Source organism: Heteronotia binoei, chromosome 2, assembly GCF_032191835.1.
Source record: "Heteronotia binoei isolate CCM8104 ecotype False Entrance Well chromosome 2, APGP_CSIRO_Hbin_v1, whole genome shotgun sequence".
Taxonomy (NCBI): Eukaryota; Metazoa; Chordata; class Lepidosauria; order Squamata; family Gekkonidae; genus Heteronotia; species Heteronotia binoei.
In genome coordinates this window covers 54,126,052-54,147,277 of record NC_083224.1, presented here as the reverse complement: position 1 = coordinate 54,147,277, position 21,226 = coordinate 54,126,052, and the positions used below count along the sequence as shown (strand labels likewise).

Here is a 21,226-nt window from a genome sequence, read left to right as displayed (position 1 = left end):
TCTGTGGCATCTCACTATTAATTTGCGACGACATTTTACCACATTTCCCCCTTGATTTCGTAATTAGTGTAGTTTTGCAAAAGAAGTCGCTTCCTTTTCGAGTATAAAAGGTTCACCTGTCATGACAGTGCGTCATCAAGGAAAAGGAGGGATCAAAACCAGGCGGGAAGGTCGCGTCTACGAATAAGGCTAGAATTACACCTCCCAACAATTACGACACACCGGACAACGGATGATGTTATCCGCGCATGCGAAGCCCACTCAAGGTGTTTCCCAGTATGCAACACTCACACAGAACACAACTGCTGTAGAGACTACAACTCCCGATAGCGCTTGCAAAATGCATCGTACCCTTGCAGCCATGGCGGCGTGGGGGGTGCCGGGAGTGGAGTGTGGGCGGAGTAAATAATGGTTGCTGTGGTTCCCGGAGTGACGTAGGGAGATTTGTGGGCGGTCCGAGTGTCTGGGCGCTGCTGAGAGTGACGTGTTGGGGGCCGGTGTGTCAGGGAGTGGTCGCCGGTGGGACTCGGGCCTTGGCGAGGGGAACTGAGCCCAAGGGGGTCGCTGTCCGGCCGGGCCCTGCGCTGCCTCTCCAGTCCTCGGTTTCGCCTCAGACGTCTTCGTTCTCTTCGGGCGGCTTCCCCCTTCCTCGTTCCTTCCCACCTCGGCCCCTTCTTCTCTTCTTGTCGCTTCCCTCCCGGTGCGGCCCAGCCATGTCGGGGCTGCTGGGCAAGTTGTTCGGGACGGGCACGGGCGGTAAGGGCGCCGGGAAGGGGCCTTCTCCGCAGGAGGCCATCCAGCGACTTCGCGACACGGAGGAGATGTTGAGCAAGAAGCAGGAGTTCCTGGAGAAGAAGATCGAGCAGGAGCTCTCGGCCGCCCGCAAGCACGGCACCAAGAACAAGCGCGGTGAGCCAGGGCCGCGGGAGGGAGGGAGGGAGAGCCGGGCCTTGCTCGGATGGAGCTGGGCTGTGGCGAGAGGAGACCTGGCCACTTCCTAGAGGGAGGGCGGCGGGTGAACTTTCGGGCAGAGGAGGAGGAGGAGGTTATTTCCCCATGGCTGTCATCCTGGGACTTAAGCTCCCCGTGGACACAGCGGGGGCTTATTTCTGAGTCAACATGCTGGGAAATCCGCGGCTCAGCGGGGGAAGGGAAGGAAGGCCGTGTTTGTTTATACACAACACCAGTGGGTTTCGCGCTTCAAAGGAAGTCGAGGCAACGTACAACTTATAAAATACTATTTATTTAGAAAACAGTATTTTTTTAAAGGTAGTCACAAAATACTCACATTTCAGGGAAAGGATTGTGTTTGTTCTGTGTCTGGAATCCACTACAGCACCAGCCTTGAGAATAAATGACATTTCTGTTATATGTGGTTTGTATCAAGAGGCACATTTGGGAGGATGCAAAATACCAATGGTTTCATAATGCTGCTGAGTGCCTGTTTCTTTGTAGCAGGTTGTCATGATTGCAGCAGCACTTTGAACCATCTTGGTTGTCTTACACCTATGAAGGTGCATGTTAGCAAGTACTCTAGTGCTGCCCTTGGATCTGGATGTTAATGCTGCATGCTGAAAATACTGTACATCCCCATCTGTATTACTGAAATGAGTTACCAGGCAGAATGGTTTGGGTTCAGTGAGAGCTGCTAAGACTTTTGAATCATAACATGAAACTAGCCCTGCGTATGCTTTGTGGATCCATCTTGTTTGTTTCCTAGATGGTTAACCTGGTATCCTTAGAAGGCCTGTAAATCAAAGCATCCCCATTATTGACCCCCCACTCCAGCAGCTGGCATTCAGAGATACACTGTTGCTCTGTATTTCGTTGCCTTTGATGGAACTGAACATAATGAATTCATCTTATCACTTTTTAAAATCAGTTAGCAGCCATTGCCGTATTCTGTGACATGGGTTCTCACAACTGACTTATGTATTGCATGAAGAAACTTTCTTTTTTGTGTCCTGTATCTTCTGTCCAGCAGCATTTCAGGAGGTGGTGTGGGCTGCAGTGAGAGGCAAGAGTTTCATTCTGTAAGCAGAGTTCTGCCATGATATTTTGGATTCAGCCAGGGATGTTTTTTGTGTGTCATCATTTTTGAGTTGGACAGTACCCATGTGAGGCTTAGATTCAGAAATACATTATACAGAGAGTGATCTGCTACTTCGTTCTGTCTGGACTAGCTTAGGGTTTATACTTACTCATTGAAGGTAAGCTCTGATTAGCTCTCTCTTCGCATAAGAGCTAATGTGTACTGTAGAGGCATTGAGCAACAAACTGTTCTTATCATGTTTATGAATCTGCATTACCATTTATGTTGGCTAAGGTTTTTGCCAATTAACTAGCAGCTTTCGGTCTTGGCACTGGTAGTTAGTGCAGTATGTATTAGAGGTAGTATAAAAGTTTCATGGTATCTGTAACATACAACATACTGGATTTTTTAATGGCGATATTAAGGTGAAGATTAAAAAATCCTATATGTGAGATTTTGTTTGTGTTGCTGTTTTTTACTTTATATGTTCCTGTTTGTATGGTTTTTCCCAGAAACTATCACGGCTTCTTGAGTAGATGCAAAAGAAGCTTTAGTGAAGAATCAGATAGCAAACACTTGTAGCAGGTGCACACAAGACTACTTGTCTTGCCAGACTTACAAATACTGAAAGATATGGTCCAAATATAGGTTGCAGGTTAATGGCTCATCATTTCTCCTGCCTAACTCTCTCCTGCTCAAAATGTTTGAATTAGTTCCCAGACTGTTGCTGTTCTTCAAGGTCACATTCTAGCTTCACAGACATTTTCAGTTGGTATCTATTTTCCATTCCCAAGGACACAAGATTAGGCCATTGCTTCCCGCAATAAGTTGCCCTCATTTATGGTCTTATATGTTACCACTCCTAGTCTACATAAATTCATAAAAAGAATATAATGGATATATACAAATGTATTTAAAGGTTAGTAAACTGCAGTCAGAGCCCTCTGCTCACAACCTGAGTTCGATCCCAGTGGAAGCTGGTTCAGATAACCGGCTTCAGGTTGACTCAGCCTTCCATCCTTCCGAAGTTGGTAAAATGAGTACCCAGCTTGCTGGGGGGAAAGTGTAGATGACTGGGGAAGGCAATGGCAAACCACCCCGTAAAAAGTCAGCCATGAAAATGTTGTGAAAGCAACATCACCCCAGAGTCAAAAATGACTGGTGCTTGCACAGAGGACTAACTTTACCTTTTTAAACATTAACATCATAATACAGGGGTTAGTACAGTCATGAATACCTGTACATAAATGCATACATAAATACATGGAACCATGGAATAGGGAATATATGAATAGGCTTGGGACAATTAGCCATTCATCAGCAATGACAATTATATTAGGAAAATCAATAAGCTGTTACTGAACCACCAGATTGAAACAAATCCTTGTCAGGGCTTTGTACCTGACACTATTAACTTTGCCAAATTTTACAAACATGCTTCAAGAAGAATGCCTTGAAGATGTAAAAATAAAGATGCTTGTACTGGGCCATAAGTTTGCTTAGTTCACCTGTAGAACCCACCTGATTGCTTACTTTTTCCGAGCTTGGATTTTCTTTTTTGAAACAATTTGGCGTTTGTTCTGTCAACATGATTCGTTTATATATGTTGTGATGAAGAATCTAAGAAACTAAAGTGTGAACTGGATAATCCCTGATGTGAAACTGCTTCTGAGTTTACACATTGCCCTTGACATTTGTCTCTCTCCCTCAAACACACAGCATTAGTCTCCCCATTAGTCTTTGCATTTTCAATATCAAGTTGGGGGTACTACTGACATACCTTACAATGGTGATGAAAGCATAACAAGATAATTGTGAAGTACTCAAACACTGTGTATATAGAGTACTATTATTTAATTACATAATGATTTCATGTAATCATTCCCTATTTGTGGTTAAATTAGGAGAATTACAAGATATATTACATTATGGCTATGGATTTCTACTGACAGCTGGAAATTCCTAGCAGTTGTTGGGGTTAGTTATAGTAAAAATATCTGTAACAAATGAGCTGCTGGTATTTTACTTAGCTTATCTTTAATGATTACTTGTATGATTCTTTGTGCACTACTACTACTGACTGGATTTGATTTGGAATTTGTCAAGTCTCTCAAAGGGTACATCAGTGGTACCCTGCTGGATCAGACTAGAAGAAGAAGAAGAAGAAGATATTGGATTTATATCCCGCCCTCCACTCCGAAGAGTCTCAGAGCGGCTCACAATCTCCTTTACCTTCCTCCCCCACAACAGACACCCTGCCAGAGCTATGGCTGACCCAAGGCCATGCCAGCAGGTGTAAGTGGAGGAGTGGGGAATCAAACCCGGTTCTCCCAGATAAGAGTCTGCACACTTCACCACTACACCAAACTGGCTCTATTGGTTCGTCTTAATACAGTTTTTTGCTTCGCAGTTGCTAGCCGGCTGCCTTAGAGAGCCAATGTACAGTCAAAGATTCCAAGATGCTTCCTAGTGCTGGCATTGGAGGTTTACTGCCTCTCAACATAGATGTTCCCTTTAGTTATCATGGCTAATATTTAATGTACTTTTAAAGGCATCTATTTTATTGGCCATCACTGGCAGTGAATTCCATAATTTAATTACTTGTTGAGTGAAGATCTTTCTTTTGTCAGTGTTTTTTGTCAGTTTTGAATCTATTGCCCTTCAACTTCAGTAGGTGCCCTGATTTCTACTATTATGAGGGAGGAAGAAAAAGTAGTCTTTCCACCACAGGCATAATTTTATAAACTGTTAACATTTCCTATTTAGGTGGCTTTTTTTCTGAACGGACTCTTTTGCCTTTTTTTTTTATGAAAGATGCTCCAAACCCTTCATTATCTTGATTGCCAATTTCTGTACTTTTTTACCTTCGAAATACTTTTTGAGGAATGTGACCAGAGCTGTTCATAGTATTCCAAATGAGACCACACCATGTATCTATACAAGGGATTATAACAGTACTATTTCATTTTCAGTATGATTCCTAATAACCCTAGCTGCCGCACTGAGTGGACATTTTTGCTAGTCTCTTTTCTGCAACCCCAGAATATTTTCCCTTCTCAATGAGAATCAGTTCAAGCCATGTATTTAAATATAGGATTTTTATTTTGCTGTATTGTGCATTACCTTGCATTAAATTCATTTGCCATGTTGTCCTCCTCACCCAGTTTATTCCTCTTGGAGCTCTTTACCATTCACTTTGGCATTCCCCATGCTGAATAATTTAATATCATCTGCAAACTTGGCTGGTATTCTGCTTACTCCCATTTCCAGATACTTTATGGGAAAATTAAATAAGCACCAGTCTCAGTCATCAGCAGTTCTATATTTGGTTTCTTTAAGAATGTCTTTAATCCTCTCTCTCTGGCTCCAAATACTTACTTGCTTTTAATTTGTCCATTAACTCCAGAACATCATCTCTAATTACTTCTGCTTGCCTCAGTTCTTCAGATACTTCCCCCCAAAACAGTGACTCTGTACTGGGTATCTATCCCACATTTTCTACAGCGAAAACAGAAGCAAAGAATTCCTTCAGTTTTTTCCACCATCTCCCTGCCTTCCTTAAACCATTCTTTCACTCCTTTGTGTGCATTCTATGAAAGTCCTGTGCGAAGGTGCTCAGTAATACTACATTCGTACTACTCAGTAATATTACATTAGAGAGCCAGTGTGGTATAGTGGTTAAGTGTATGGACTCTTTTGATTCCCCACTCCTTCACATGCACCCTCTGATGTGAACTTGAGTCAGTCACAAATTCTCACAGAGCTGTTGCTCTCAAAAGCAGTTTCTATCAGATCTCTCAGCTCCACCTACCTCACAGGGTGTCTGTTGTGGGGAATGAAAGGGACAAGAGACTCATTTGGATAGTGAAGGACAGTGTATAAATCCAATCTCTTCTTCTTCACTTAGCCTGAATAAGATGTTGAAGGTAACAGTATGATTTTGTTAATTTCAAAGGGCCTATATTTCCTGCTAGTTTTCAGATCACTGCCAGAAGGCATATTGACTTGCTAATGAGCCTTTCAGTAATACTCTTCTAATAGTTTCTAACTGCACTATTGTTAAAGCTAGATTTCTTTAAAAAAAAATGTGAGTCTTGAGTTCTGTAAGATAGGAATTGCCATTCTGGAATCAGTCTAGCTCAGGAGTCTGTTTTCTCATTGTGGTTTGAAGCTTCCCAAAAGCACTTCACTGAGATGGCACTATATCTGTGAGATGTAACATTTTAAACTCCATACCCCATCCCTTGCCTCATTTGTCAGTGTCACATGTAGTACTGCTATGCCCATGCTCTGTGAGATTGGATTTCAGTGCATGCAGTTGGAGGACTGTCGTTGACAGAGCCCACGTGTGGAGGCAATTCATGTGTATTCTTTGTGGTGGCTTCCACATTGTGGAATACCCTGCCTGAGCACAATCCCCCCCCCAACCCCCCCCCCCCAAATTGTACCTTAGTGTACAAAACAGGATTGGAACTATAATATAACGCAGTGGTGTTCACTCAATAGATATAAGTATTGACAATTGTCATCAATCCAAAGAGTCATATTTGCTTCCATCCTGAGGCCTGCACCTCACAGAGGCTTACAGCTTACCTGTCCCTCTGGTGGTGACTGTTGCAAGGTAGGAGACACTTGCCAACCACAAGCCTCACCAGGCAAGGGTCTTGCTTACTTTCCTGAAACATGGAGCCACATTGGGGAACAGTGCTCAGAAGAGCCACAGGTTGCATGTCAAAGGGCTCCTGGGCCACTAATCAGCTCAGGAGGTTGCTTTTATAAGTGATAGTATTGTAGTATGTGGAAGTGTCTACTGTACGTATTGTGCCCTGCTTTTTACTACAATGCAGTGTGTTTTGTCTTTGTAACCCTCACTTTATTATGCTATATCCAGGTGGACAGCTGTATTGTCTGAAGGAACAGAACGGAATTGGAGTCCAGGGGCACCTCTAAGTCCAACAAAGTTTTATTCAAAGTGTGAACTTTCAAGTGCCAAGCACACTTTCTCAGGCATAATGAAATGGAAACAGAATCTTATGTATCTTACATATAGAGGGTGGGTAGTAAATTAGCATACAGAATAATGAAGATGTCTTTAACAGATAAAAAGAATAATAAGCTTAGTTATATGGCTATCACCTGTTAGGGTTCAGCTGGTATATCAACAGATATACTATGCGATATAGCAGAATAGAGTGGCAGAACAGCTCTAAGATAAGGATGTTGCTAGTTTAACCTGTGCTTGAAAAGAGACCAATGGAGCATGACAACAGACTCTCAATTTATTACTCTTTTTAATTAAGACATCTAATGACATAGCCATCAAGGACACATCAGTTTCCAATCCTGACGTATTTATATCCTTGTAGTGTTGTCCCCCCCAATAGGCCTATCAGGTGATATCCATATAACTAAGCTTATTATTCTTTTAATCTGTTAAAAAATCCTCATTATTCCGTATGCTAATTTACTACACCCTCTATGTGTAAGATTCTGTGTCCATTTCATTATGTCTGAGAAAATGTGCTTGGCATACAAAAGCTCACACTGAATAAAACTTTGTTGGTCTTAAAAGTGCTGCTGGATTCCAGCTTTGTTTTAATATGGTATGTTAACCTTTAGAGCATTTTGTTGCCTTTTTGCAAAATTTGTTGACATTGTTTCCAATTCTTCACCTAGCTCCACTACATTGTTTTATTTATTATCTGCTGTTGACTAAGTTGAACAAAAGAACAGGAATATTAGTAATGGTCCAGCGCAATGGTCAGGCTGACTCCTACTGCATCCTGACAATGAGTTGGTTGGCAGATGTGCTTTGCTGAGCTGAATGTGCATATTGATGTCAGGCTGCAGCAGCATATTTTGGTTTGTGTTGCAGGGAAAACTTGTGAAAGTTCCATGTGATTAAGCAATCCTTATTAGCTGGGGTCTAGAGAGAACAAGGCAGATCTTTCTATTGTTTTGTTTGTGTTAAGAACAACTACTATAGAATTTTTGAAAAGTTGTTGTTTCTGGGAAGATATTCCCAGGAACAACAGAAACTGGCAGAAACTGTGCAGTGGATGTACTGTGACTCTTACTGTACAGACTTCATGGTGCATATGAATCGCTTTAATAATCTGGAATGATGATAAAGTACCAAACTGCTTTGTCACTTGGCCTTCTTTTTTCTTAAAAGAGTTCTTCTGATTATTACTGAGGATTTATAAACACAGGTTGGTACTTCATTGAGGGTTTTTTCCCTGCTGACTGTAGTGCTGCGAAAAACAGCCACTAAAGCTGGCTGTACCACAGCAGAACTTGGTCTTTAAGTTCAGAAAGAAGCAGATTAACTTCAGTTTGCATTCAGGTCACAGTTTGAATGTTTTACATTGGAAAGGAGCTCAAATTCCACCAGCTTCAGAAAGCTGGCAGATGAAGATGTTTTCTAAACATTGGGTCTGTGTGTGTTGAATATTTCACAAGTCACAAATGGCTAGAGCTGTATCAGTGCTATAATTTCTGGTTAGGGGTTGTTCATATAATTAGGAGTTTGCAGCTAATAATGAAGTACCGTCCTGTGTTTATAACAATTTCTAGTGACATTTTTCATTATAGTACAATTTGCTTTTAATGCTAACATCAGATAGCATATTGCTTAATGGTAATAGAAGAGAATGAATATTTCAGTTTTGTAATTGGCTTCAATTCTGTATGAATACCAATTGCTAAGTCAATTCAAAGTGCCCTGATTGCTCCACTCTCCCAGTCTAGGGCAACCTAATATTTTAATTTGTTTTAAGATATCTCAGTCTCTAGTGTTCTTGTTTCTTCGAGTCTGCTGTATGGTAACATATTACATTGTGAAATAGGTAGTCTATACAGAATCTCTTAAACCTTAATTTGATTTGAATTGTGTGTCTAAGTTTTGACAAAATATGAAGAATTTATGCAGCAGTTTTTATTATTTCTACACAGCATTCAAGCCAAACAATTATTTTATAAACAGCTGTATTAATATTAGGACAATAAATACAGACACGTGGAGTGTTTAGACGTTCTCACACTAAGATACCATTAAATCTGCAGATATAAAACCCAACTAAAATATAGGAATTGACAAATGGTAGAATATGGTATAGTGGTTACAGTGCCAAAATAGGGTAAGAGAGACCCAGTTTCAAATGCCCACTCTGCCATGGAAGTTTGCTGTTTGACCTTGGGTCAGTCATACAGTCAACAGTTCTGTGAGGTAGATTAGGCTGAGTAGATCAAATGGAGGAGAAGGAAACAATGTACACTGCTTTGGGTTCACATTGAATAGAAAGTCGAGGTAGAAATTTAAATAAAAATGAGGTTATGATTCGTCAAATGAAGGGGAAGTGAAAAGAGCAAGAGAAAACTTGTAAGAGAGAACTTGGCTATAATTTGTTTTGGAAAGCATACTTCCTAGTGCTGATGAAAATGTTTATGAAAATCCCGTTTCCTTTCAGCTCAGACTAATAGACACCAAACAGTGACGTCACTTGGCTTCACTTTTTCTTAATGTTGTCTTCCTACTGGGGGAGGGGGAAGGATGCCACAGGAACTCCTTTGCATATTAGGCCACACACCCATGATGTAGCCAATCTTCCAAGAGCTTATAGGCCCTGTAAGAAGAGCCCTGTAAGCTCTTGGAGGATTGGCTACATCGGGGGTGGGGCCTAATATGCAAAGGAGCTCCTGCTACAAAAAAAGCCCTGGCCACAGAGCATATTCCTGCAGCCTGTACATGGCCCCTTTCATGATGCTAACTTGACATGAATTTTCTCCTCCATGTATTGTCTCTAATGGCATTGTTTCTGAAGTAGAGAAATAAATCAAATGGATTTCTGGGTTGGAGGTGAATGTGGTATAAAATCATCTACCTTGTGTATCTCTCCCTCCTATGCTGTAGCTGCTAGTTTGGCAGACCTTCAAGAAGACAAATGAAGGAGAAAGTCATTCCTCCATTAGCCCTTCAGCACTTAGCTGCATGGATGCTTGAAGCCATCTAGGCTGCCAGTACTAGTTCCTTGGCTTTACATCCTGTAGTTTGATGCAGGTTGGAAGCAGAAAACTTGGTTACAATTTGCTTCTGAAAGCACATCTCTTGATAACAAAGGTTAATTAAACTGGAAGCAAGAAGAGCAGGAGTTATAACAGGAGACATGAATTCAAAGTGGTTTTGCATTCTGAAGAGTGTTCTAGCAGTGGAACTTCTGACTGTACATTGCACATCAATTGTCTTTTTGTGTTTTTGTCCAGCTGCTCTTCAAGCCCTAAAGCGAAAAAAGAGATATGAGAAGCAGCTTGGACAAATAGATGGCACGTTGTCCACGATTGAATTCCAGAGGGAAGCCCTTGAAAATGCCAATACCAACACTGAAGTCCTCAAGAATATGGGCTATGCTGCTAAAGCAATGAAAGCTGCACATGATAACATGTAAGGCATTCTTTCTCAGTGACTTTTTGAGTGGGCCAACTTTTGATTGAAAGTAAGCTGTGACAAGAGGATCTTACAAAACAGGATCACAGTATACTAAACTTAAAGTGTTCTTTGAAATGTAGAACATATGTTAAAGTCTTGTGTGGCACTCTCTATGGTTAATAGTATTGTGGTGTTTTCTGTAGTTATCAATAGGAATGCTTAAACACCTGCTTATTCAATTCAAGTTGTATTCATCAGTGGTGATAAGGCAACCAATTAATTGACAGGATGTTTGGCTGTTCGCATTCAGTTCCCATATATTTGCAGGCTGCTTGATGGATTAGCTGGGAGTCAGTTTCTGATCTCCTTCTGAGGAAATTTTGCTGAGTACCCAGAAAAGTGCAATTTGGAGCCCGTTCTCAGCTGATTGCAGTGATCATCTGGAAGCTGGGTTCTTCTGATCACCCAGCCTGAGACGCAGCTAGAACCAGCAGATTCCCCTTCTCCCCACACCTTCCATATTGCAGCAGAAGCTATAGGATTTGGGTGGGCAGAAAAGAAGGGGTTTTTTTCCTTTCCATTTTAGGCTGATCCACTCTTATCCCTCTTGCAGCCCAAGCTGAAAACTTGGGAATGGGGGAGAGAAGTAATCCACTTTAGCCACCCAAATGAGAGTTTGCGCTGGGCATAGGACCATATCCCTCTTCCTGCAAACTGACAGCTTGGGCTACAGGAGAACAGGAGCCATCTGCCTCTGTTCTTTGCAACCCAAGTGTTCAGTTTGGGGTGAGTTCTTCATCAGAAGCGAAACTGGTTAAGTGATCAGCTCATTTGTATTTGGGACAGCTGGGCAAGGTATGTTGGACCGCCAAACATGTTCACAATGCAATTTGCAACATCCCTATTTAAAATTTTCTTTTTCTCTACTGGGAAAGGCTGTTACTTTTAAGAGAAGGCTAGAGCATCTGGATATCTTCTTGTAAAAAAATGTTGGGTTTAAATCTCTGGGTTAAATGTGAGAGCATTTTAGAGATGGCAAGCAAGGTGTTATTTCTAGAAGACTTTGTTATTGTAAATTGGATTTCCCCTGGAATGGCAGTATCTGGCAGAGTTCTTTGCTTGAGAACTTCCTTGTTTGTCTAGTGATATAAATTGATGAGAGTAACCAGCAATGTAGTGGTTTAGGCCAAGTTTCAATTTCTAAGCAATTGAGGTTCCATACTTGAATGTTGTCATTCTTTTATAACTTGAATGCAAAGTTCAAATGTTGTACACACCTATATATGTGTAGTCTTCTACTTGAGTACATGCACATTGTAGCTGAAGCTTTGCACAATTAGCCATTCCTATTCCTTTCTCCTTGTTCTGGAGAAATTCTTTAAATAAAAAAGAAGTATAATTCCCCAGGCATTTCTCTGCCATTATGAATTTTGTTTTACACAGTGATGTTAGAGCAGGCCAGTTTTTCTGAATGCAGAGGTGGGTTCATAATATATTAAGAGCCTTGCTAGATCAGGGCAGTAGTTCATCTAGTCCAGCATCCCATCTCATTCAGTGACCAACCAATTACTCTTGGAGGCAAGCAACAGGGCATAGAGGCTGAGGCCTTCCTCTGATGTTGCCTCATAGTACTGGTATTCTGAGGTTTTCTGCCTCTGAACATGGAGGTTCTCTTTAGTTACCATGGCAGCCACTGATAGATCTGACCATGAATCTGTCTAACCCCCTTTAAAGCTATCTGTGCATGTGGTCCTTGCTGTTTCCTCTTGCAGTGAATTCCACATTTTAATAACATGTTGTGTAAATAAGTATTTCATTCAATCTGTTGGGATTCTGCTGCCCATCAACTTCATGGGATGCCCTCAAGTTCTAGTATTTTGGGAGAAAGATAATGTTTTTCTCTTGCTACCCCATTCATAATTTTGTAAATCCCTATTCCGCCCCCCCTGTAGTTGTCTCTTTTCTAAACTGAAAAATAAAAATTCTTTATAATGTTATGAAGATTATTTGATATGGAAAGTACTAAAAGGTATATTGATTTATGTTGTTCCAAAACTCCTTTGAACCCAGTAAGAAGCTTAGATGTCTCAAACAATTCTCTTTTACAGGGATATTGACAAAGTAGATGAACTCATGCAAGACATTGCAGAACAGCAGGAGCTAGCAGATGAAATTTCAACAGCCATTTCCAAACCTGTAGGAATTGGTGAAGAATTTGATGAGGTAGGAACATAGAGCTGACCTGGATGGCCCAGGCTTGCCCAGTCCCATCTGCTCTCAGAAGCTAAACAGTACTTGGATGGGACACCACTGGGCAGTAGCAAACAATCTCTGTTCATCTCTTGCCTTAAAAGCACTTTAAGGTCACAGTAAGTTGGCTGTGACTTGATGGCAGTTTCCACTACCTAAGAGCACAGAGTATATGCAAAACTGTCAGACACATAATGATTTGGAAGCATAAGTGCTATGTACACAATGAGTTTTCCAACTCAAGGTCTGGGAAATCTTGTATTCAGCTGTGGCCATCTGTAAGCAATAACAGAAGAATAACAACTATTGTGGTCTTATGACTAAGGATTAGATCCTATGAGTTTTCCTGCTAGTGAAAAAGGGAAGATGGAATAACTTTTAATCACTGAAAGGGCTACATTGGGGACTGCAGCCTTACATGGAAAAAAGGCGCATGGAACAGAAGCTGCAGTAAGGATGGGAAGTGTGCAAGATTAAGTGGAAAAATTGTGAGTCTGAATCGTGTTGAGTTCCATTCTCTCTGCCACTAAGGCTCACTGCGTGATCTTGGTCTGGCTACTGTTTTTTCTTAGCATTACTTATCTTTGTAGGGAAACTATGAGATTAGAATGGGATAGGAAACCTTAGGGATGTGAATCCTGTAAGAACTGGGATATGTAAATAAAGTTTTGAGACTAGAACTCCATTATTATGTTTGAGTCTTGAAGGTTTCTTGGATGTAACAACAGCATGCGTAATTGGTTTTGTGTTGTTGCAGGCAAGTTTAATCACTGTCTCTTTCCCCTGCATTAATAGGATGAACTAATGGCTGAACTAGAGGAGCTAGAACAGGAAGAATTGGACAAAAACTTGCTGGAGATCAGTGGTCCAGAGACGGTTCGACTACCCAGTGTACCCTCAATATCTATACCTTCCAAGCCAGGTAAGTGCCTGAAAATACTGAAATCGGGGACAGGAATTTCTTATGACCAGTCTATTTGTAAAGCAAGAGTATTATGTGCATCCTTGGCATTTTAAGTCTCTCAATCGCTATGCATTATTTAAGCAAAAATAGTTTCATTAATCATGAGCTTTGTTTAGATATTATTTACTGTAAGGGATTTCTTGCCTCTTTTCTGTTTCCAACTTTACGTAAGCAATGTGTTTTTTTCTCTTTTATAACTGAGCTATGGTATGTTAAGGCTCAGGAAAGTACAAAGATATGGGAGATACTTACAAATGTAGCAGAGCTCATAAACAACTTGAGAGCAGAGACCCAGTATGGTCATTATAGCATTGGACTGAGACCTGGGTGACTTGAGTTCATATTCCCACTCAGTTGTGATGCTTTCTATGTGATGTTGGACCAGTCAGTCTCTCTCTGCCTAAGCTACGTCACATGGTTGTTTGGGAACGAAGTTATGACATCTTCATAGGAAGGGCAGGATACAAATACAAATATATGGATGAGGAGACACTTAAAGATTTGAATTTACCTGAGAACTGAAACAATTTGCAGAGGCTTACTTCACATTCCTCTATTGCTGGAGGTGCAGGTGAAGTGGATGACCACTAAGGGAGGATCTTTTCTGTTGTGGCACCCAGTCTGTGGAACCTTCCTCTATATAGCTGCCTGCCCAGCATTGATCTTTCCAGTTTTTGGCACCATGCTGAGACTTTTCTACTTAACTAGGCTTTTGGTTAGTTTTCTTCTGCACCTGTGAGCTAGCTATTTGTTATTTAGTCACAGGTTGCATGTTTTATTTGAGTTCTAGTAGTTTATGGTTTTACTGAATTATGTCAGGCATTTTACCTGCAATCTGCCTCAGAGGCCCGTGGCTGACAAATGGGGGTATAAATACATAATCTCCAGTTTCTGAAACTGGAAGATTATCTTACTGATGGGGATGTACATTCATTTATTGATGAGCAAAGGAAATGGAAAAGTCTCATTAAATTGTTATAATGAATATTTTTTTTGCTATTAATATTAGTTAATTTGATTCCTGGCTGTCTGAATCGAGAAACTTAGAGTTCAGACTCAGAAGGAGGGTGAGAAGCAAATCAGTAGATAATGACAGAATTTTCCCAGTCAACGAAGTAAAACAGCTCTTGCAACAGAAGAGATTGTTCTTTATAGGTCTTTTTCTGCATTTTTCCATTATTCATTGCGGCTTGGGGAGCCTTTCTTGATGCTGTGTAAGCAGCAGCTTCTTACAGTTATTTTCCATGTACTAGTGCATTCCTTGTAGAGACCATGCTTATACATTTTGGCACTTTACAGATTGCATAGATGCAGTGCGACTGACTTGTATGAGAGAGTATGTGGTTAATTTCCTGTATTTTTTAGTGTATGTGAGTGTTTGTATTTAATTAGTGTGTGAGGGTTCCTCCACATTCCTTTTGCTTTAGTATCAGTTGTAGCAGTAAGCCTCGGTTAGTATTGCTGTCTTGTGTAGTAATACTGAGATTATTTGCTGTGCTTGTAAGAATCCTTGTGCATTATTCATACAACAGAATAAACATTTGTACTATGTCACTGACTACAATAATCATTATGATTATTTCCACTGAACATTAATATTCAAGTTGTCTGAACAATGAGCAAGAGATGGAGAGTTGTACCTAAGCAGAAGTGGCTCCTTTCTTAGGGTGCCAATGATTCATTGTGCCCACTGAGATACACTTCCTGCCTTTTGCAGGTGCCAAGGGTCTGTTGCTGCCTATCCTGCAAGTGACAATTCTAATTGTGTATAAAACTGTCTGAAATTTGGCAGGTATTATCCCTTGAGGCCCTAGGATGAAGGGTACAGTACCTGAGAATTTAATTCCAGCTGGATCCACGATGAACATTGTCAGAAAATAACACAAAATAAAAGATACAAATGAAATGTTAGAAATCTTTTTTAAATATCCACATTCCTACTTTCTTAGATCGCTCACTCCTTGCAGCCTATAACCCAGGGAACTTCAGCATAGTTTTTCATTCCACAGCTGGTGGATTGGAAGTGATAGTATTTGGAGTTTAAACACCTAACAGCTCCTATATGGAAATTGTTGAAAGCCCTTCACCATATATATATCACATGCTCCTTGTGGTGGCAGCATACAGATGTTGCCCCTGAATGTGGTTACACACATCAAAGAGCTTTCAAATTCCGTGTCCTCCACCAGTAAAGGTTCCATTTAAATAAGCTGTCAGCTTGAACATGGTGGCTGGTTTTAAGGTGGCTAGCAGTGCCAGAGTTTGTGATACCTAATATTTGACGAATACTCTTTTCCCAGTGTATACCACCCCGTATGACTATCTTAATCAGTGGCATCTGTTTTGACATAAATTTGTGTAATAGCATCTCCCTAATACAGCAGGCTGTCATGAATTCTCTAACTTTTGAGGCATCTAATGATGTGTGTTGTATATGGCTAAATTGTCAAAGCCTGGTAACCTAATTGTATGCTTTTCCTCTCTTTTTAAAAACTACGTATCCAGCTAAGAAAAAAGAAGAGGAGGATGATGATGACATGAAAGAACTAGAAGCCTGGGCTGAAAATATTTAGCTTTACCTGCTGTCAGCTGGAGAAACATTAGAGACTCTGGTCACCTGCTGCTGCAGGTGCAAGTATGGGTGGGAGATGACTCGAAGCGTAATGTCTTTATTTCTTTAATCTAAGCCCAAAGCAGTGGGAGTTGCATTCTGCATAGCATGGTCTGAGTGAGGGAAGCAAAGTTCCCAAGGAAAGTTGCCTGCAGTTTATGATGTTGAATTTCTTTAAGATACAAAATAAAACTTTATTGGCAAAATTTGAACCTTCAGCTTCCGGACGCTGCTGATGCCGCTGCTGGATCTTCATCTTTCAGAATTCTGGCCGTGTTGAATCTGATTGATTTTGAGATGTGAAGACTATAACTTAAGTTGATTGAAAAGTTTTTAGAGTTCTTGTAAAGCATTTCAAAAGGAGAAGTCATAAGCCATTATTGACTTATTATGCTTAGAACTGTACAAAATGCATTAGGCTTTTAATTCTTTAAAGTCTGTATTTATATCCGTTGACTGCGTTGACACCTCACTCACATTATCTTGGTCACTGTTCCCATTTTAATTAATGAAATGGATTTGGAGTAACAAGCCAGTGTTATCATGCAAGCTGATAATTTATACTCAAATTCCAACTGTACATTTTTCTGTATAGCATTTGTGTGTTGACTTCTATTTGTGATGATCAATATACCATTCAGACACAAACATTTATTTTAAATAAGGATCTGTGGTTTGCACTGTATTAAATACCTGGATTGATTTTCATATCTGGCTGCTGTCTTCACTGTGACTATATAAAAGGGTCCTTCAGGAAGCTTCTTGGATTTTCCCTCACTTTCTATTCTTTCTGGTTCTACTGGATCCTTTTTACATGTAAAACAGTAAATATCCCAAGATCGCTTCATGTTTCTTTTTTATGCTTGAACTTTTGTGATGCATTAATCGACTATTGCTCCCCAGCCAATGAACAGAATGGAGCATTCCTGTGATTTGCTTATAAGTGAAAGGTTGCATCTAATAGGTTGGATCTAGCAGCAAATTTTTGCTAATAGAAGTAGGAGAGATTTCCCCCTGTCCTGCCTTCTTGCAGCTGGCCTCCAGCTCTCCTCTCATGCAGCTCCTGGAGGCTCCCTGTCCCCCAGGAACAGCATTGAGAGGGTATTTTGGGCATAAGGAGAGGGAGGTGGGGAAGCCCTATTCTGCTAATGGTGATCCCTTCTGTCAGCAGAGCCTTGTCACAGAATCCAAGCAAATGGTATGACTTCTCATCTGATTTGCAGCTGAATTACTGTGGATCATGTGGGAAAATTAGTTCAGTAAACAAGTGTCAGCGCCAAAACCAAGACCATTGCCTTCGTTATTAATGGCAGAAGACTTCACTCTCCATTCTGCATACATGCAGCATATGTAACGTCTAACTTTGGTTACAAACTTGTGCTTTAAGTGTCTGCATGAAAGACACAAAATACTCATAACACAAATACAGCAACTTTGGCATTCCTTTCATAAAGGCATAATGCAAGCATTGACCAAGGCGATCATATTACAGGAACAGTGAAGCTGGCATTGCAGAGCAGTCCGCTGAAGACTTTCCTCCCCCAGTGACCTGAGATGTAACAGAAGGATAAAATTTCTAGAAATACCATGGATTGATCTCTTGTATGTAAAAAAGCAGAACTGAGCAATGTCAGGAAGTTTTGTTGTTGTTGTTTTTTAAAAAAAACCCTAAACCATGAGGGGCAACTCTTTTCAAGATGTTGGTACTAGTTCTAACTTTGCAAAATTGCCTTGTTTTCTAGTATTCAGTTTTCCGTTATTGCTGTCAGGATTCTGATTCCATTTTCTTAAATTATGTTGACCCCTTTGTGAATATCCCTTTCTTGTTATGTCCAAAAACCCGGCATGGCAGTGCTTCTCTACCTGTGAGAGATTCTGAATTGAATGAGGTTGAGTTCCAAAAATAGTCAAGGCCCCATCTGTAAAATAAAAATCAATACAGGTAGACAAATTGATTACATGCTTATATGATACACGTAGGTGCAACATTTCTGGCATTTCACTCAAGGGGAAATAAGCACTGACTTTGTAACATGTATGCTGCAGAAGTAGTATATACCAAATGATAGTTTACCACAGACCTGTGATCCCAGAGTTCTTTTCTGAGCAGAGGTAGTCTTATGACTGACCGTGAAATAAGTATGCCAGCAGTTATTGAAAGATAAGGTAAGATAGGTATGTAGGTCGGGTGGTAGGTAGCCATTAGTGCCATGAATGGTAGAGGAGTGTGTGTTCTCCTGCTTGATACCCATGTCTGTGTGTATAGCTGTCAGTTATGCCAGGTATATTGGTTTCTTTTGTTTTTCAGTGTTTACTCCCTTATTTTCTCCTATGCAATGTGTTCCAGTGCCAAACTATCAAACTTTTGACTCAAAGATTTCAGGTTTTCACGGCTGGTAACATCATTAGGGTTTGTAGAATCTTTCGGGATCAAGTGCCGTGTTCTACTGGAGAAAGTTTTCCTTCCAGACGTTTCGTTCTCAGCTGCGGAGAACATCCTCAGTGGCATTGCAGCCGGAGCAGGCGCTCAGACCTTCTTGGCTGCTGTGCATTGAGACTTTTGGCTGCTGTGCATTGAAACTTTTGACTTTTACCATTAATTTTGATGTATATGTTGGATTAGCCCATTGTCATGCAAAAAATAAGCGGCCCTGTGGCGCAGAGTGGTCTGAACTCTTTGCTCACGACCGGAGTTCAATTCCGGTGGAAGCTGGATTCAGGTAGCTGTCCCAAGGTTGACTCAGCCTTCCATCTTTCCGAGGTTGGTAAAATGAGTACCCAGTTTGCTGGGGGGAAAGTGTAAAAGACTGGGGAAGGCAATGGCAAACCACCCTGTAAAAAGTCGGCCGTGAAAACAGGGTGAAAGCAACGTCACCCCCAGAGTTGGAAATGATTGGTGCTTGCACAGGGGACCTTTCCTTTCCTCATGCAAAATCCAGTGCAGATTATTTCCTGGGGAGTTAGCTACCGTATTTTTTGGACCATAAGACGCACTTCCCCCCCCCAAAAAAGTGTGTGGGGGAAAGTGTGTGCGTCTTATGGAGCAAAGGTACGCTGCCCACTCCACAGCCGGCGCTCGCGAAGTGCTGGGTTTGCGGAGCGGGCGGGTGCTTCCTCCTTGCATGCCTGGCTCCAGCTCTGATTCATAAAGCAAGCGCTGGGATCGGAGGGCGGAGGGAGCAATCCTGGCGCTTGCTGTAAGCATCAGAGCTGGAGGCAGGCAGGCAAGGAGGAAGCACTTTGCCCTCTCCACAGCCGGCGCTCGCGAAGCGCTGGGTTTGCGGTGGGGCCACGTGGAGCGATCCCAGCGCTTGCTGGAAGAAGCTGGAGCCAGGCAGGCAGGCGCGGGGGAAGCGCCGGGATCGGAGGCAGCGGATCGCCCCCCAGGAGGAAGGAGCGCCTTATGGTGCGAAAAATACGGTATATAAAGTCTTATACCCCCCCCCTCACTGGTTTCAGAAAAGCAGAAATGATTAGTTGTTGTGTTTCCTCTATTATGGTTTTGTTTGTGGTGGTGTTTCCTGTTGAAATGTCTGCCTTGAAGGTATCCTGACTACAATGCCACTTTATCCCGTTTCAAGTTGCAGCTCCCTGTTTGCTTTGCTGATTTGACACTAATCCCCACCCCTGTCATTAAGACTGATCAGCTCACTAAGGCCCCTGAATGCAGATAATGTACTAGATTGGCCAGTATCTGAATACGGTTCTCAACCAGAGAGAGCAGTGATAGTGCTAATCAATGTAATGAATTGGATAAGCCCCTTGATTTCTGCTCACATGGAGCGAGTCCCACAGTAGCATCTGTGTGTATCTTTTACAGTTCTTCACCCACCCACTTTTTTCCTATTTAGTAACTATATTCCATTCAACTGGAAATCTTTCAGTTACAAACATTATGAAAGTAATTACAGTTTACTTACAAAAATAAGTAATAGTAAGAGACTTTTTTTTAATAGCTTGAGGTTTTCTGAAAAACAAGGTTGCGAATACCAGTTGAATAAATCTGTTAATCTTTGAGAGACCTCAATGATCCATTTTGTTTATGGTTTTAAACAGAAATGGCGCATTTGTAGTAGTAATGGCAGGAGCATACCTGATCTCTGGGAATATGATGCCAGAGGCTGAAGGACCTGGAGGTAAATAAAAAGTTTTTGGGTCAGAGGCCACAGATAGAAGGTAGAATCTGGCTAAATCACCAGATTTTGGAAGAGAGAGCAATTTTGCCCCCCCCCCAACACTCTGAGCTCCATTGTTTTTTTGCCTACGGAATTTTGACATCTAGTACTAGGTTTTTGGAGGGTCAAAAGGCAGTTATGGGAGAAGGGAATGCAGAGAAGATCTGTTTGCTAATGCAATAGTGGTGGAATACAGCCCTATGTAATACTATTAGGCTCGGTACCAAAAGGCCTTACTGGCATATGACATGCTTCAGTATCTTTAAATCTCAGATTTGCACCAGTTGTGTTTATGTATAAGAGCTGGAATAAAGTTGAAGAATGCGGATGAAAAATGTATTTTGCAGGATCTGAACTTGTCAAAGTATTCATTTTCCTTTGAAGATACTGAGTAGTCTACATAACCATTTGATTTGGTATGATTGTTGTATCCAAGGCCCAGTTTATATGTGATTCTAGTAGCAAGATGGGACTTATCTATGTGACACTGCACACACCGAACATCTAATTTCAATGGGGTGTTCAATCACTTGCTATGCATGCATGCAGGTATCAGTTGCTATCTGTGCATCCAGGTACAAAACCCCAGAGGGCCATAGCCAAGGCTGTTGTTGCCCTGATGGACTAACACTGCATGTACAGTGGTTCTGTTTAAATGTGACATCACACACAGTGTTGCATGGTTAAGTTCTTGTCTGCCAGCATTGCACTTAAATAAGGCCTGATGTCTCAATGGAATTGTCAAGAAATATTTCCAGTTCTGAGCTGT

General features: G+C 41.3%; 1 protein-coding gene across 1 annotated transcript; it reads left to right on the top strand.

Moving 5' to 3' along the window:
• Positions 1–387: 387 nt before the first annotated feature.
• CHMP4B (charged multivesicular body protein 4B) lies at positions 388–16,990 on the top strand. Its single transcript, XM_060230986.1, has 5 exons — positions 388–909; positions 10,295–10,472; positions 12,566–12,680; positions 13,503–13,629; positions 16,177–16,990. The coding sequence occupies exons 1-5, from the start codon at positions 714–716 to the stop codon at positions 16,242–16,244; spliced, it is 684 nt and encodes a 227-aa protein (XP_060086969.1). The 5' UTR covers positions 388–713; the 3' UTR covers positions 16,245–16,990.
• Positions 16,991–21,226: the final 4,236 nt, after the last annotated feature.